Source organism: Oncorhynchus tshawytscha, linkage group LG09, assembly GCF_018296145.1.
Source record: "Oncorhynchus tshawytscha isolate Ot180627B linkage group LG09, Otsh_v2.0, whole genome shotgun sequence".
Classification (NCBI taxonomy): Eukaryota; Metazoa; Chordata; class Actinopteri; order Salmoniformes; family Salmonidae; genus Oncorhynchus; species Oncorhynchus tshawytscha.
The window spans coordinates 43,795,696-43,815,144 of NC_056437.1; the positions used below are offsets into that span (position 1 = coordinate 43,795,696).

The 19,449-nt window shown below is 40.5% G+C and overlaps 1 protein-coding gene across 5 annotated transcripts in view; it reads right to left on the minus strand.

Moving 5' to 3' along the window:
• Positions 1–19,449, minus strand: part of LOC112258000 (opioid-binding protein/cell adhesion molecule-like) — a 545,358-nt gene that overhangs the window by 214,126 nt on the left and 311,783 nt on the right. For 2 of the 5 annotated variants that reach the window (XM_024432030.2, XM_024432029.2), the window contains exon 1: positions 61–543. In XM_024432030.2, the coding sequence (XP_024287798.1) occupies positions 61–233 (173 nt within the window). In that variant the 5' untranslated portion in view covers positions 234–543. Of the gene's footprint in view, positions 1–60; positions 546–19,449 lie in introns of those variants that run through there. The other 3 variants (XM_024432028.2, XM_024432027.2, XM_024432031.2) reach the window with 3 other exon arrangements.

Genomic DNA, 19,449 nt, shown 5'->3' on the forward strand with positions numbered 1-19,449 from the left:
GGACTCATAGTTAATACAACTTTTTATAGTGAGTGTAAGAATAATGAGAAAGTGTTTTACCTGAGAAAGACGTTTTCGCCTTGCCTGACGGTAATATTGTCCATCACTTTACTATCGGTTTGGGATTCCCCTTGACTGTGGACAGGCAAACCTGCGGGGACAAGAAACAGCAGTCTGAAAGAAAGAACCACCAGGCACTTCCAAGACACGGTAAAGTATCCACAAATACCCATCTTCGGTTTATAAATCCCACTGCTGGTCGAGACAATGCTTCCGTTGTTTTAAAAGGCAAATGCGTATAGCGGTCCTGTGGAGCGAGCGCGGGTTAGTTAATAGCCTACTGTTCATCTGTTAATCCAAATATGTTTTCCAGGTACAGCATAGTCTATGCAAGAGGCTAGCTATCCTTACTGCGCACTCCAAAATATATTGTCAGCCTGTTACATTCTGTTCCGCAGCTCGCATGGAAATGTTTACTTTTCCTTTCCGAATGGTCCAAATGCTTGTATTGATGATGACATTGCGCAATTTCACGTTCATGGAAAATTAACGGTTGCGGTCGTGGACAGCACGCAGAGCAAACCTAAAACAGGTATTTCGGTTGAGATGACGTGATAAAACTTAAACAAACCACTGGTGCCAAATCCGAAGAAGAGAGCACAAACAACAACACACATGATTGATTATCTCTTGTGATTGACTCTATACAATATAGTTTTAGTGATCTCCACCACCCCTTCAGCACTTGGGGTTTGTTGCACATTTCAAATAGGCAGGGATAGCAGCACTAATATCCTTTTCTATTTTCACTCAAAACCAAAAACGAGTATCAGGTTCATTGAATCGATTATTTTCCCCAATCTTTACAAGTATGCACCACCAATTTGAGTTTGTTGCTAAACCCCTCACATTAAGAACTCTGGCAAGAGGAGGGGGGTTGTCATGGTAGCAGGGACCTTGGTGAATAGCTCTGTACAGGTGTGTGGACATTACTGTTAATCAAGGATGCAATTGTAAACATGGATCAACTGTGTGTGTTTTGATGCAGATGCTATAGACTAGACCTACAGATAGATATATTGTTCAAACCTTGAATCGGGGAAATTGAGGTGAAATTGCTGGGTATGACTCAACTGTTTCGGTGGTGTGGATGAAGGCATGCAGACTAAATATACTGCCCATGACTCATAACATGTATTTTCACACCCCTGGCTATTACTTTTTTGTCAATCATCTAATAGCAGTGCATTTATATTCTTACCCCTTCTCCCCAATTGGTAGTTACAGTCTTGTCCCATCGCTGAAACTCCTGTACGGACTCGGGAGAGGTGAAGGTCGAGAGTCATGCCTTCTCAGAAACACGACCATTCCAAGCCACACTGCTTCTTGACACACTGCTCGCTTATCCCTGAAGCCAGCCGCACCAATGTGTCGGAGGAAACACTGTATAACTGGCAACCGTGTCAGCATGCAGACGGCCGGCCCGCCACGGAAGTCATTAGAGCGCGATGGGACAAGGACATCCCGTCCGGCCAAACCCTTCCCTAACCCGGACAACGCTGGGGCCAATTGTGCGTCGCCTCATGGGTCTCCCAGTCGCGGCCGGCTTCGACACAGCCCGGGATCGATCCCGGATCTGTAGTGATGCCTCAAGCACTGCTGTGCCTTAGACTGCTGCACCACTCGGGAGGCCTATTAGCAGTGCATTTATATAGCCTAAGCGAGCCATCATTCCAGGAGTTCCATTATTGATTCCTAAAAATCATTTGTGCAGCCAAAGTTTAAATGAGTGTGAAGGGTAGGTCCCTAAAAATTTGCAGTTCAACGGCAGTTATTTAGTGGAAGACTCTCCTATACACATTAAGCCCATCTTTTAAGGAGGGCCAAATGAAATTATAGGCAGTCGTTATTAAAAGTATGGAACAGGAAACACTTTGAAACCAAAAACAAGTGTTTTTATAGTAGAAATGCAGTTACAACCTCCATTTCGTGACTACTGAACATGACCCTGTGTCTGTCAATCACAATGACGCAATCACAGAATGAGATTCTATTTATATGGACACAACCACCAATCAGGGAACAGAAACACATCCACATAGTTGAACAATTACTGTAGCAGGTATGCAATGAGCAATTACCACTGGGTGGATAGTTTGCTTTTGTACATTATCAATACCATTCAACAACTAACTACTTGCTCAATGTCTTTCTTTCTGCATTATTAAACAAACAAATAGGCTTCATATAGTTTTAGCACCTAAAGTAAAGGCATACACGATTGCAACTTTCTTACCGTATTTATTGCTGATATCAGTCCTATGAGTCAGTAAAAATATTTATTTTCAGCCATTTTATAAAAGCTGGGTGTGCTTGATTATGTTTATAACCCAAAATGTTCCCTGAAGTAGAAATTATCCTTTGTGATACACGCAAACATATTTACCACATACAGTATATGTCATCGGAGCCATTGAAACTCAGTGAACAATAGATTGCAATTTGCTTAATCTAGCCTATTTTAGGTCCTCAACAAAAGGCACGCATACACACAGTCTGTCACAGTTCATGTAAAGTAATTTATGTGGCAGCTAAGTGTATGTCAGTCTGTACTTCTGTCTGGGCCAGTCATAAAAGGGGAAGGTCCTCCATGGTCATTAGCCCAGCTGATGATGCTTATTTTTGTTCAGTGTAATTACATCCCATTAGATCTTTTGAAAAGCCAATACAGTACATTTTAATGTTTTACTGAGTTTTCCCATAGTGTGGAATAACTGGAATTGCTTTTGGAGCGTCCGGAAAGGGGCGCAACCGCAATATGCTCGTCTAGAGTTTTGAGTTCCAGGAAAAAAACTATAATTAGGAGTAAGCAAACAAGACGTGAAAAACGTCCAGAGAGGCGTCAGTCACCAAAAGGAGTCTGTTGAAGAAGACGGTGGTTATGGCTTTGGAGAGGGACTCCAAGTGGCTCGGGATTCGGAATGTGATGGTGTGCCCCCGCCCCACAGGGATGAGTCATCTCCCAGATCTCAATCATAGGAGGGGCTCAAGAAATCGACAAGAGAGAAGGCCCTATAGCTCAAGGTGGCCGGTGGACATGTTGGAAGTGGAAGAGACCATTAGTTTGTAATAAAAAGATTGATGCCGATGAACCCCTCTTTATCACCCCTTGGTAATGTCTCCCTGACTGGAAGGCATGGCAGATTACGGAAGGCAGATTAAGTGCACTTTGCAGTGACACTATATTCAGCCATCACAGTGTGGGGGCAGTAAAGGTATTGGGCAGTATGAGCACCAACTCGTTTTGAGAGATGAACATGCGTTCTAACTGAACACAGGTTAGGCGGGGGTTACATGTATTTTCTAAAGTGTCTTCGTTTGAATCTGTCTCTGCGAGAGAGTTGTGTGGGAAGAGAGAATAGCTGCACTCTGTACAGTATATAATTCTATAGGGAGCATATCTCTTGAAACACTCAATACCGCAGTGCTGCATGTCTCCAGCATGGGCAGTCAAGCAAGCATCATCACCACAAAAAATATATATATGTAGCCTGGTACTGTTTTGAATCTATTCACATGCAGTTGCCAACGCGCTAATAAGAAAATTGACTTTATTGCTGTATCTTTAATCGAGTCTAAGGCTGCATTTACACAGGCAGCCCAATTCTGATATTCTCTTATTGGTATTTTGACTAATCACATCAGATCATTTTCAGATCAGCTCTTTTTCAGAGCTGATCTGATTGGTCAAAAGACAAATGAGAAAATTGGGCTGCCTGTGTAAACGCATAGGAGATTTATACTGGGACTATCAGGGGAGAACCAGATTAATGAGAATTGTGAGGATGTGTGTGTGATTATTTTACCTCAGCACTTTCGAGGGTGAGCGACATCCAGCGACACAACAGCTGCTCCGCTTCGAAGGTTTGTTTCCCTCGACGATTGCACTTTAATAAACACGTTTTGCTGTTCTAAGGGCTTTTGCAGTAGATCATTGTAAAAGTGTCCGCTTGAGACGGGACTGTGCACATGGCTATTCGTTATAGGGTTCTATTCTCATGGACATAATACCATCTTCTTGGACGAGATTTCCCTCTGGAGGGAGAAAGCTGCTCTCTGTCACTAATAATGTACCATCATGAACCCATAATGATATATAAACTTTAGCTGCTTTCACACCTAGTTCATTTCACTCTGACTATCAAAGACACAGAAACACACAGTTTGGTAAGGTTTTGTTAGAACTTAATTTTGTAAGTTAAAATACATTTTCCAACAGTAGTGCACTGTTTGTCATCATTCTTGTTCATGCAGATGGAGTCATGGTCAGCTAACTCATAACATGTGTAGTAGGCCTTACATAGGCGTCTCCAATGAATATGGAGCACAGTCATAAGGCATCTAAAAATATATATATATATATCTTTCACAGTTTATAAAGTAGAAAAGTGGATGTGCAGCGCAGGGCCATCTGGTTCACTGTGTTTCCCTTTTCAATTCCCCGACTTTGATTCGTCAATCATCTTTAATGTGCTTTTGATTGAATGCTGTTACATAGCTCCTTTGCTGTTTCATTCTGTATCTGTAATAATAACACAGTGGGTTTATGAAAGTATTCCAAATGAGCTCACTCGGTAGTCTGAGAAGTCAGAAGGAAAAAAGAAAACATAAGTCAGTCCAGAAGTTAACCCTTTCACAGAAAACACAGCTGATTTCATCTGAACTGAACTGATCTGAAGTAAAACGGCTGAGTACACCGTTTATGAAAGACAGAGGCTTAAGTATGGACTGCTTTACTGGTCAGTTGATAAGACCTCAACATCAAAGATGAGGTGGCTGTTGCTTAAGCACACCACCACAGTTATTTTTCTACCTTCTTGCTAAGAATACCATAACCCTTCATTAAGCTCTAAACCAATGCGTGTCGACATTTTCCTCTTCTTTATCTCACCTCTTCTGCAATATTACTTATAATTACCCACTTGTCATATTTATCCTTTTTTAACCTCAATGTGATGAGCCCCAACCTGGTCTCAGAGCATTTTGTATTATTCTGTTCATACATCCGAGACACTCCATTTATTTATTTTTATTTCACCTTTATTTAACCAGGTAAGCTAGTTGAGAACAAGTTCTCATTTACAACTGCGACCTGGCCAAGATAAAGCAAAGCAGTGTGATACAAACAACACAGAGTTACACATGGAATAAACAAGTGTACAGTCAATAACACAATAGAAAAAAAGTATATATACAGTGTGTGCAAATGGTGTGAGGAGGTAGGCAATAAATAGGCCATAGTAGCGAAGTAATTACAATTTAGCAGATTAACACTGGAGTGATAAATGAGCAGATGATGATGTGCAAGTAAATTCATTCATGATATCTTAGGTTTGATATGGTTACATAAGACAGATGGTTACTTAGGAGGGTGGTTGGTCGAGGTTGATGGGTGGGCGTATAACGTGAATGTCTAGCAACCCAAAGGCTGCGAGTTTCTTCACAGACAACTTTAGGATTTTAGCTAAATAGCAACTTTTCAACTACTTACACATTTTTTTCTACTTTGCAACTACTTAGCATGTTAGCTAACCCTTCCCTTAACCCTAACCTTAACTAATTTAGCGAGCCCTTTGCCTAACCCTAACCGTAACCCTTTTAGCTAACCCATCCCCTAACCCTACCCTTAACCCTTTAACTTAACCCTAACCTCTAACCCTAACTCCTAGCCTAGCTAACTTTAGCAAGCTAGCTAACGTTAGCCACCTAGTCACCTACCTAGAATTTATTAAATATCATATGTTTTGCAAATCTGTAACATATTGTATGTTTTGCAAATTTGTAATATATTGAACGTTTTGCAAATTTGTAACATGTAATAAAAATCGTAATTCATAACATATTATACAAAATGGGTGATGGACATCCACAAATGAATATATGCCATACGAAACATTACATATCATACTAAATGGAGTGTCTTGGATTTACGTACAGAATAATACAAAATGTTCTGAGACCAGGTTGTAAGACCTTAATCACCATGGAAACCCCGCCAATGTAGAGGATGCAAGTGTTGTGCTGTAATGAGCCTGCTCCTATTGAATTCACAGCATCCACAGACGTGTTAGCTATGCTTCCAGTACAAAAAAAAAACCATTGCTTTTTGTGTCCTCTCTCTCTCAATCTGACTAGTAATTATGGGGTTTTGCACTCGCCTTACTGAAGGGATGCTGCCTGCCTCCCTGCTCTAGCCTGTAAGTGCTTCAGTGAAATGCGAAAGGAAGTACAAAGTCATTAAGACCAAGGGATTGTAGGAAAGGGCTTGTTATGGAGAAGAACACAATGGGAAATTGTATACTGCTTGATCTCTGAATCTCCTATGTATACATCACCGTAGATATCTCAGCATACAGTACCAATTATGTTTTTTATCCTTTACAACACTCCAAAGGTTTGTCGAGAAATGTCACACCACGCTCTGTGAAGGGGAAAACACACAACAACAAAAACCTCACCTTGGTTTCTAGCAAACTACCCTGCCAGACAGAAGCGACATTCACATGCTTGTTATTTCCCCTTATCTCGTTGATAGTAACTCCTGTGTTCAGAGGTTGGTTGCGATGTGCAAGAACAGACACAATGATTGGCAGCCACCAGTACTGTGAAAACACACACATCGGCACGAGTCGACACCTGCCTTAACAAAACATTTGCATTCAGCACTGAAAAGCATAGATAGACAAAGTACATGCGGGGGGGGTGATGATAACCAAGGAACTTTTCCTACGCTGTGTAATTAATATTCTTCCCAGTGCAAAATAAAGATAAGGACTCCATTTAAGCCCTTAAAACATTCCGAGATAATGGATTTTTTTGGGCAGTTGACGGAGCGGCTCATGTGGGACAGGTGAGATTTACTCCTGGGCTCCGTCGGCGCAGCGACAGCAGCCAGCGCCAAGACAACTAGTGCAGGATTCCACCACCGGAGAAGAAGTCAGAGGCATTTGATGCACCGTTGGCACCAAAGGCAAATTAGATTATGGAGAGGGGGAATGGAATTTATTATTTCGCTGACAGATTTACAGATAACCGCTGCATAGAATACAGGCAAAAGGGCTGTAAAACCCATCATCTGTGGAGTGAATTACACACCGCTTGGAACAACTTGTTTGGTTTAGGAAATCCACACAACCCCCTTTGATTTACCTGCTTCCCACATCCCTCTTCAATTTTCTCACTGGCTTGCCTTCTCTTTTTCTCTCGCTCTCTTACTCGCTTGCTCTTTCTCGCTTTCTTTTTCTCTCTCTTTCCAAGGGTGAACAGAAAGGATGGTGGTATTTGTCACTGCCTTGACTCAAGGCTCTAGTAGTCTTTCATCTGTTGGTTAATCCATGATCGTTACCATCATCTGCAACCTTTGATATTGTCTGTGGCCACAATAGGATCATGTATATGCCAGGCCTATGTTTTGACTGCTGCACAGTACATTTCTCAATCGGGTGAAATAGGGAAATCTGAATATGACTGGATGGATATTACTATCTAAGACCACTGGTCGTCCTATACTCCCTTAGCAATAACACGGAGGGGTCACACGTAGCTGCCCTGCCAATGCAGTAGTAAAGCTGTCAGAACTATTATTTATTTCACCTTGGGAAATCTGAGACAACCAATAATAACACTAAATGTAATGTCAGCGGGCCATCCATTTGAAAATGATTAAAATCACATTTTTCCCCACTTCCGTTGATCTTTCTATCTGTCTGGGGTAGTGGGAGTGGCCAATGGTGTGGTTTTAAAGGGCGTCCTCTTGGCCGCAGATATAATATTTTGCTGCATTAAACCACATTTCCTGCAATTCAACAGATTTGCCATTGGGCTGAGAGATCATGTGCAGTTTTAAAGTGAATTTCCTGCAATTCTACACCATGCCATGCTTATGCAATCTGAGTGACGCCAACAAAATGGCATGATATTTTGGGAATTCTTGAATCTCCCTGACTGTTTATTTTTCAAAAAATACAGTTGAAGTCAGAAGTTTATATACACCTTAGCAAAATACATTTAAACTCAATTTTTCACAATTCCCAACATATAATCCTAGTAAAAATTCCCTGTAGTAGGTCAGTTAGGATCACCACTTTATTTTAAGAATGTGAAATGTCAGAATCATAGTAGAGAGAATGATTTATTTCATATTTTATTTATTTTTATTTGAACCTTTATTTAACTAAGCAATTAACAACAAATTCTTATTTTCAATGACAGCCTAGGAACAGTGGGTTAACTGCCTGTTCAGGAGCAGAATGGCAGATTTGTACCTTGTCAGCTTGGGGTTTGAACAGGGTTTGAACTTGCAACCTTCCGGTTACTAGTCCAACGCTCTAACCACTAGGCTACCCTGCCACCCCTTTCATCACATTCCCAGTGGGTCAGAAGTTTACATACTCAATTAGTATTTGGTAGCATTTCCTTTAAATTGTTTAACTTGGGTCAAACGTTTCAGGTAGCCTCCCACAAGCTTCCCACAATAAGTTGGGTGAATTTTGGCCCATTCATACTGACAGAGCTGGTGAAACTGAGTCAGGTTTGTAGGCCTCCTTGCTCACGCACACTTTTTCAGGTCTGCCCACAAATATTCTATGGGATTGAGGTCAGGGCTTTGTGATGGCCACTCCAACTCCACTCCAATCCTTGACTTTGTTGTCCTTAAGCCATTTTGCCACAACTTTGGAAGAATGCATGGTGTCATTGTCCATTTGGAAGCCCCATTTGCAACCAAGCTTTAACTTCCTGACTGATGTCTTGAGATGTTGCTTCAATATATCCACATAATATTCCTACCTCATGATGCCTATCTATTTTGTGAAGTGCACCAGTCCCTCCTGCAGCAAAGCACCCCCACAACATGATGCTGCCACCCTCATGCTTCACGTACAATCTTTGTTCCCATGTGCAGTTGCAAACCGTAGTCTGGCTTTTTTATGGGGGTTTTGGAGCAGTGGCTTCTTCTTTGCTGAGCGGCCTTTCAGGTTATGTCGATATAGGACTCGTTTTACTGTGGATATAGATACTTTTGTACCTGTTTCATCCAGCATCTTCACAAGGTCCTTTGCTGTTGTTCTGGGATTGATTTTCACTTTTCGCACCAAAGTACATTCATCTCTAGGAGACAGAACGCGTCTCCTTCCTGAGCGGTATGATGGCTGCGTGGTCCCATGGTGTTTATACTTGCGTACTATTGTTTGTACAGATGAACTTGGTACCTTCAGGCATTTGGAAATTGATACCAAGGATAAACCTGACTTGTGGAGGCCTACAACTTTCTTTCTGAGGTCTTCGATGATTTCTTTTGATTTTTTTTTTTGAAGGTAGGCCTTGAAATACATCCACAGGTACACCTCCAATTGACTCAAATTATGTCAATTAGCCTATCAGAAGCTTATAAAGCCATGACATCATTTTCTGGAATTTTCTGAGCTGTTTGAAGGCACATTCAACTTCTGACCCACTGGAATTGTGATACAGTTAATTATAAATTAAATAATCTGTCTGTAAAGAATTTTTGGAAAAATTACTTGTGTCATGCACAAAGTAGATGTCCTAACCGACATGCCAAAACTATAGTTTGTTAACATTACATTTGTGGAGTGGATGAAAAACTAGTTTTAATGACTCCAACCTAAGTGTATGTAAACTTCAGACTTCAACTGTATATTGCTCCATTATCTGTTCTACATATTTTATATCTGGTTTTAGTCATTTAAGTTTACACTGAAAATGTTTTATCATCCCGATAAAGCTAATTATTATTATTATTTATATTTGTTTTTAATTGCAGTGCTTTATTTAAGGGAAATATGACTTAGTACCTTAGATTTCATGTTGACCTTGTCTACTGTATCATAAAGTATTTACTGTACAATGAGAGCTATTGTATGTTTATGGCCTTAATCTTATGATTTGATCTATTATTCATAATATCGCTGACGTGCATTATGTCTAATGCACGTCAGCATAACAGCAAGACAACTTCATGAGCTGCTACCCGTTCATTATTCATGGTTTTAATGAGGAATAATCCATTCAATCTAAGAACATTTTACCTATAACTCTTGTTCAAATAAATTGAGAAGTTTTAATTTGGTGCATTTTTATTTTGCCCTGATATTTAGCATTGATAGCTTAAATATCAAACATAGCCACTCACAGATGTAAAATGCCAAATTGGGTGGTCTAGCTAATCAACGAGACACTGGTAGTGATATAACGATCAAAATCATAGCTGATTAGGTGGTTCATTATGACTATACTGTAATGGAATGAGGTCTCCACACACACGCAGGCGCAATGCACACGGTCATATAATTAGGCAAAGCATGCTCTGATGAAGGCCTTGGAACCGAAAGCTTAGCCTAATAAAATGAAATGTGTGCCATGATCCTGAGTACGTGGACACTTCATTCCATTACAGTATTGCTCGTCATCTCCTGCGTCTCAGCTACAGTCGGATGTGTGACAGATTATTCTACATTATTTCATTATGACTGTACAACAATACATTCAGTTGATTGAAATTCAATTTTTCCCACTTCATCAAGGACTTTATATTAAAACAAATTGCTTCAAATGGATTGTGAAACCACAAGTAAGTTGTGTATTAATGCAAACCAGTTCATCAACAGGCCAATTCAACAACAAGTGAAAAGGTTGTTTTTCAGTGCGGCAGGGAGATAACGTACTGTATCTTGGAGCACTTCTTTCAAAAGCTGTGCTTACGTTGTTCAAAGCGTCCCATCTACCTCTTGGATATATATTTGTCTCTCACAAGGTGCATTTAAACCCCACTCTCATTCATCCCTTCTTAGCCTCTGTCCATTTTAGTTACTGCCATTTTGCCATTTTCTACAGCTCCACTCCCCAGGGTGAACAGACTCATTCAACTCCTACAGTAGTGTGGGTACAAAAAAAATAAACTTTCCATCTCTCCCAAAGAAAGTGGACCTTTCTCAGAAAGAGAAAGCAAAGAGCTGAAACGTTCAAATCCTGTTGCTGCAGAATTATTTTACTGTTACAATATAGGTGAAATTAAGATCCTACATCTATACATAGTAGTTTCTCTTAAAATGCCAGGTATGAAATTGCCAGATTACATTTTCCCTAATAGGTCTTTCTACTTTATGTGGTGAAACCAGCACACGTGCGCCACATGCACAAGCACACACAGAGAGAGTTTCGGCAGTAATTACTTGGTATGGAGATTGAATTTACAACATGCTTTTTACCCATTTAAAACAAATTAAATGTGGACAAATTAAATCTTGCTGGAATGAAGGAAATGCCTTGTACTTATTACCATCTAAGATTATGTTAATGTCACGGCACCCCTTTGCCGAGCAGCGGAAAATATTGAGCGATTGATTGATTAGTGATCTGTTTGCTTCCATGGGAGAAACCTTTGCTAAAATGTTGGGTTTAGCTCTTTCAAATATAAGGTATTTTATTGATCACCAAATCGTTTAACATTCCAAGGGCTCTGGGCTTATCAGGTTCAGCCTGCTATCTTTCCGACTCAAAATATGCAATTGAATACCCTACTCTCTGAACTTAGCCAATGTCATGAATCTTCAAGTTGTTTGTCTCTTCAGCACTAGGAACAGGTAAAAAAAACTATATCCCTGCTGGTCATTAAAAACAAGTGGAGACAACCCGTGGAATGTGACATGACATGATTGCTGAAGTGCTATCAGAAAAAAATGCATCCTTTTGAATATACAATGGAATAGATGAGTTTTTTTAAACAAAATTCTTCTATGTTCAATGGCATTTTTGTGATGCTTGCACTGTTCGCTCTACATGCATACAATTCCAGTAATACACAGACTATAGTAGCTATTACACAGTAACCTTGGTTATTCGCAGTGGAGGCAGAATGCCGGTGAGTGTGCAGAGGTATGTTGGGCATACTTATTACTAGCCCAGGGTCAAGGCTATGCATTTACTGTGGTTAACCTTGTGACTACCAGATGGAATCGGGACAAGACAACAAGGTCTCACCGAAATACGTATGTAACCTCCTTGAATGTATAGCTTTTTAGTCTGCAATATTACCCAAATACAGTATTTACATGGCCATGTAGATATGAAATCTAATCATATTTTTCTGAACAGGAAACCCTGAGAATCATCTACAGTTGAAGTCAGAAGTTTACATACACTTAGGTTGGAGTCATTAAAACTATTTTTAAAACCACTCCAAAAATGTCTTGTTAACAAACTACAGTTTTGGCAAGTCGGTTAGGACATCTACTTTGTGCATGACACAAGTCATTTTCCAACAATTATTTACATACATATTATTTCACTTATGATTCACTGTATCACAATTCCAGTGGGTCAGAAGTTTACATACACTAAGTTGACACTGCCTTTAAACAGCTTGGGAAATTCCAGAAAATGATGTCATGGCTTTAGAAGCTTCTGATAGACTAATTGACATAATTTGAGTCAATTTGAGGTGTATATGTGGATGTATTTCAAGGCCTACCTTCAAACTCAGTGCCTCTTGGCTTGACATAATGGGCAAATCAAAAGAAATCAGCCAAGACCTCCATATTGTAGACCTCCACAAGTCTGGTTCAGCCTTGGGAGCAATTTCCAAATGCCTGAAGGTACCACGTGCCTGAAGGTACCACGAAGGTACCATCTGTACAAATAATAGTACGCAAGTATACACACCATGGGACTACGCAGCCATCATACCGCTCAGGAAGGAGACGTGTTCTGTCTCCTAGAGGTGAATGTACTTTGGTGCGAAAAGTGCAAATCAATCCCAGAACAACAGCAAAGGACCTTGTGAAGATGCGGGATGAAACAGGTACAAAAGTATCTGTATCCACAGTAAAACAAGTCCTATATCGACATAACCTGAAAGGCCGCGCAGCAAGGAAGAAGCCACTGCTCCAAAACTGCCATAAAAAAGCCAGACTACGGTTTGCAACTGCGCATAGGGACAAAGATTGTACTTTTTGGAGAAATGTCCTCTGGTCTGATAAAACAAAAATAGAATTGTTTGGCCATAATGACCATAGTTATGTTTGGAGGAAAAAGAGGGAGGCTTGCAAGCCGAAGAATACCACCCCAACCGTGAAGGACGGTTGTGGCAGCATCATGTTGTGGGGGTGCTTTGCTGCAGGAGGGACTGGTACACTTCACAAAATAGATGGCATCATGAGGTAGGAAAATTGATATATTGAAGCAACATCTGAAGACATCAGTCAGGAAGTTAAAGCTTGGTCGCAAATGGGTCTTCCAAATGGACAATGACACCAAGCATACTTCCAAAGTTGTGGCAAAATGGCATAAGGACAACAAAGTCAAGGTATTGGAGTGGCCATCACAAAGCCCTGACTTCAATCCTATAGAACATTTGTGGGAAGAACTGAAAAAGCGTGTGCAAGCAAGGAGGCCTACAAACCTGACTCAGTTACACCAGCTCTGTCAGGAGGAATGGGCCAAAATTCACCCAACTTATTGTGAGAAGCTTGTGGAAGACTACCCGAAACGTTTGACCCAAGTTAAACAATTTAAAGGAAATGCTACCAAATACTAATTGAGTGTATGTAAACTTCTGACCCACTGGGAATGTGATGAAAGAAATAAAAACTGAAATAAATCATTCTCTCTACCATTATTCTGACATTTCACATTCTTAAAATAAAGTGTTGATCCTAACTGACCTAAGACAGGGAATTTTTACTAGAATTGAATGTCAGAAATTGTGATAAACCGAGTTTAAATATACTTTGCTAAGGTGTATGTAAACTTCCGACTTCAACTCTATATTCTCCTCCGAATTCCATTCAATATGAGTTCACTGTTGTCACATCAAGATAGTTGTTTACTGTGTAAGATAGTTGATTACCCTGAGCTATAGGTAGTATTGGCGAGCAAATTCGTTTAGATGACAAGTTCAGTCGTGAGCACAGCAATTATGAAACGAATGCCATTGTTTGGCAATCAAAAGTGAACAAATGTCATAGCAGATGTTAGGCATCCAATTATTTATGATATTCAGCAGCTATTATTTTTCCTTTATTACACCTGTCATTGTGCGGTCTTGGCATGCCATTTCAATAGACTACATACAGGGACATCAAAAGTTAACCTTTCCCTTGTGAAAGGAAATGTTTTACTTATGAGCCGAGCACAAAGGACATCTCTGTCTGACATAGAAACAGCTGGAAAATTTGAATAGCTGTTAGTTGGCATTTAAAGAGAGTGGACGGCAGACAGTATGGTGACATACTGTAATTGATTCATTGTTATCTGACGGACAACTTGTGCAAAACACAAAGAGTACGAGTCATAACGATGTATTTTTTTCATTGACACTCAATGCCATTATGTTTTCACAATTTGTTCAACAAAGTCATAAAACTATATGTATTGGTCTATATTTAGTTGCTGTAACCAAATTTCAACTTCCAGCAAATGTTAGGAGCAATACAGTGATGCTGGCTTGAGTGATTGAGAGGATTCACAAAACTCATTTGAACCATGAAGGATGTTTTAAACCAGAAAAGTGTTAGAAAGTTCAAATCCCCACACTCAGAGATAACCTCTCCCTGCATTCCACCACTTAACACCCTCCACTGGCTTTTCTCGCTGTCTCCTCTCATACTGATCCACAACGGTACATGAAGCCATTGGGGTCAGCCTGGCCCATTGTGCAACTCTATGCTTTGTTGATAAGAAGGAGTCCTCAGCAGGGGAAATACACTCCATTCCCTGCTCTCTCTCTCTGCATTGATCCAGCCAAAGGTGGCATGATGATCAAGTGGCTCATTACATGCAGGAGGAATTAGGTGCAAGTGTGGCAGACATGAGACAGCGATGTCTACCCTGAGGGTTGTTGTCGTGGCTTCCCGGTGTCACCTGGGTTCTCTGGAGGGGATGAACCAGCGGGAAGATGCACAGCTGGGCTTGGTATGTTTGTGTGCATGGATGTCTGCGTGTGTGTGTGTGTGTGTGTGTGTGTGCGCACTCATGAGTGTGTGAGTGGGTGTGTGTCCCATGGCTAGTTAAGTCTATACCACATCAACAGATTTTTCTTTCACCTCATATGATAGCATCCTTTACTTGCCCTCTCATGTAAAAAACAAAACATGGTGGTAAACTCCTCTGATAAGTTGCTGTGCCTCAGAGCGCTTTTTGACAAGCCTTGGAGGGAAAACACTTTCTTCCTATCCTGTTCCATTTCACCACTGTGAAAAAGATTATAGGGGACAAGTGGGCCCAGACTCTCGAGTCCATTTCATACCTATACCTACTGTAAAATGAATGCCAGTTCACAGTGCAGGTTATATGGAGGCTACCTAACCAAGGTTAGCTAACCCCCATCTGGAGGCAAAAGCCTACTGGAATAACTCCCACACAACTAAACATCTTCCATTAAATCTGAACACTGTTATTACCTCACTGTTTCTCAGTAAATAACACCAGTCGGAAACAGGACTGCAGAATAGCGGTAATGTGTGCCCTCAGCCTGTACTTGGGCTACTTGGCTAACTGCCAACTATAGTAGTAAATGGCACAAATTGGTGCTTCTTTTAATGTATCCTAAAGAAACGCATATGCATTTAACCCTAACTCATTGCTATCTCTACTACTACTAATACTAATACTACTACTCACCACTAACGCACACCTTCAGTAGTTTAAAGATTTCCTTTGAAGCCTTATCTCTAGCTAATGAAAAAATAACACTACATTTCAAAAAGTTCAAAATTGAAGACACTTAAGCTTTATATTCTCTTTGGCACAACCCTTGGGAGACTTTAGAAGAAGCAGACATAAAATCTATTGACATAAATCATCATCCATACTCTCAAAACTGGTCCTGTCTCTTTTACTGTCACAAATAAACCAAGAGGAAATGAAAAATAACTGGAAAATATAGACACAAAAAAAATCAATTAAATGGCCACCTACAATCTACCCAGCACTCGATGGAAAACAGACTGATGAAATAGTTTCTGGTCCTGCTTCTTTTACTGCTCAAGAGCCGGAATGTCAAAATGGCTCCAAAATATTGTTCACTCAGTAGGCAGGTTGCCATTGACCCAGGTTTATTCGACAAAAGCAATGTTGCAACACCAAAAATTCTTGCAACATATGTAATGGAAATGGCAGCTTTAAGAGAAATGTTCTAAAGAGCGATAACATTTGTATCTGTTCGACACGGATAGATTTGTATTTGGTCTGACTTTCTTTATTGCATCAAATTATGACGAAAACTGTGTTTTTAGAATAAATGATGATTGCCAAATAATTGTGAAGGTCCGCGGGGCACGTGATGCCATCACGTACTGTAACTATAAAGCTCTACTCCACATTTAATTCTAAATGCCTACTGCTTGCTAAATAAAATGTTCAACTATAAAAACTACTTGAGATATGAAACCGATAGGTGGGAGGGCATACAGGCTGTCGGCAATTTATTAAAGCGCAATTTGCCTAAATTGATAATAGAAACACTTCAAACTATTTTTTTTGTGATGTCATTATTTCCAGTTGTTTTTATTGACATAAGACAGACCAATGGAAACACACGATAGCAGGTAATTTTCACATCTATTTTCTATGCAAACTTTCTAAATGTCGACAACAAATCCCTGGACAAGTTAATGAACATAGCTAACGACTGTGTGAACAAATTAGCCAGCTAGCATCTTGACCAAATTAATTGTCTCGGTGTATTGCACAAACTTTTATCATAAACATATTGATCCCTGTTTTATATCTCCCACTGCATGGCCGTGGCTCTTGATAATATGCCAACAAACAGACAGCCAGAAATGCAAAGCCTCCATAATGTACTCTCAACCTTGGATACTCAGATGGAATGCTCAGAGTGGCCTACATAGCCTGTTCATTCCACTGTCCTGTCCTCTGATGTCAGCCCAAGAGGCAGACAGGGGAGGAGCAGCTCAAACCCTCGGCAGATGGTTCAAATCCATATTGCATAGAGCACAAGCTGCCTACAACTGATACAGACCGGACTGAGAACAGGGCCTTTGCTTCACAGGACATTTTGTGTGGCGTGGCCAATCTGCACTTTAAGCCATTTGAACCCATCTTAAACCATCATTTTGCTAAAGCGCGGGCCACATAGCCATGGGTTTGGGTACAGAGTAGACTAGATGGAGGATGTGAACATTGGAAGGTGTTTACATGAAGATCAAATAAGAAGTGGCCACGAATATGGTTGTGGCTTGGGAGAGGTCCAACAACAAGAAAATGGAGTGTTTATTCATTCCCTCTTCATGGTCATCACTATCTCGCATTGTCTACGAGGCCCAATGATCAGCAGTGCTCTTGCGTTCATTTCACAATGAATATTGTGTAAACTGATAACACCAACAGTATAACACTGAACCAATCAGGATGCAGAAACACGAGAGTCGTATGCTGCTTCAGGATTCAAATGCAACTCTTATCCTGACCCCTTTTCACAGCCAGGTACATTCAGTATATAAACAGTTAAAACGTTGGAATTACTTTACGATAAGCTACTGACATTATTACATTAGATAAATGTTGAATTGAATATTCTACCCCACATCATTATGCTTAAGGGCAAATGTAAACAACATTATGAAGGGTACACCAATTGTTGAAGCCATATGTGCAATAATTGCTACAGCCATAAGCATATCAGTGTAACGATATGGGTCTACCGTAGAGTGTCTGCTTGACTGATCGAAATATGACACAGTATGAGAACATCGTACAAGACAAATAAGACCAATCGTTTTTTCCTTATTTTTTTCCCTATTTTTGTCTACTAAATCCTATATATTTTCTTTGATTAGGGATAAAATATTGCCCCTCTCATCAACAAAAATACTAATGTGTTCATGTTATCTGGTGAATTATAAACCCTCCCTTGCTCCCCTTCAATTACATAAGGAGAGGAAATTCATGAGATCTTCCCATCAAACATTAAATGTGGGGTAAAGGTATTAGTACAGACACTTTGATGTGGCGAACTACGGATATGTTTCAAAAACTCAGCACACACACTGAGCAGTTATTACAGGAGGAGTTTCCAGGGGGAGGTCACACATGTAGCAAAGATAACAAGCTCTGCTCACTGCCCCTCCCCCCCACACTAATAATGCATAAACCACAGCAGGTCTACCACTGGGGTGCTGCTACTGATACCAGACATGAGCCTTTAATGTCAGGCTTCGGGGCGAAGAAAAACACTGCAATTTTTTGTTTGACAAGGGAGCAGCACTAACTGCAGATGCGCCACAGCATCTTTAAAAAAAAATCGAACTTTATTACTCGCAATAACTTGAAGGAAGAAGATTTACTATTTCCTCCACTCTCTCAATATGCTAAATGCGCACCACTTCCCACAACCTTGACCTGTTTTTTAAAAACTTCTTGGCTGGTTCTTTCACGAGAATGAGGTGAATTGGGTCGGAAGATGTTCAATTAGAAGAAAAAGGCAGTCGTCAGCAATCCCGGCACAATAAATATGGTAACAAAGTCAGCCCAAGGTGTGAGTCCAGCACAGCAAACTCATATATCAGTCAAGGGCTATGTTCCTCTGATCAGGCCACAATCCTGTCCAATCCAAACAACTTTGCCGACCTGATCCCTAACAACGCTGACAGTAAACACTGTCTTAATGACATAGTGAAACCACCTGAATAACCCAAGATATATTCCATCAGACCTGATCGATCTGCTTCCAAGACTCTTCAGTTACCCCTTACTCTTCAATCTCTGACTCTCGCTCCACTTTCGTTTCTGATATATTCCACGAGACTAAGAGACATTACTTATCTTTTCTTCCATATCATTCACACTACAGGAATCCATTTGATTTTGTGCATAAGGAACACTTTGAAATGATCAAAAAGAAAATTGCCATCTGCATTTATGAGCGAGTTAGGTTAGTAGTAGCAGGTACCAGAGGCGGAGTGAGGACACAGCTGAGCAAGGGAAAGATGATCTTTTATAGGGGTTAGCCTCTAGACACATCCCAGCCGTAGCCAGTGTCTCCTAAAGTAATTGAATTGGATATCGCTCCTGTCACTCTAATAGTCAGAAGTACAGTCATCCTCTTAGTTCAGGCACAGGAGCCCCAATTCTACATTTGAAAGCCTAGAAGCAGAGAGGTGGTCACTGTCATCCTATATACACAACATGCCAGTCGAAAACACAGGGTGTAGCTGTGACGTATCTAACTAGTTCATCAGTGCAATGGGACCAAAACCTTTCCAGTGATCACTCACCTGCACAAGACAAAGACTTAAAGGAACTGAACGTCTGCAGGGCTAACTGCCTTTAAGCAGATATAGAGGGACCAAAGCTACTGGTTTCTTGGTATATCATTACACAATGTTGATTGCAGACAGGGGGCTTGAG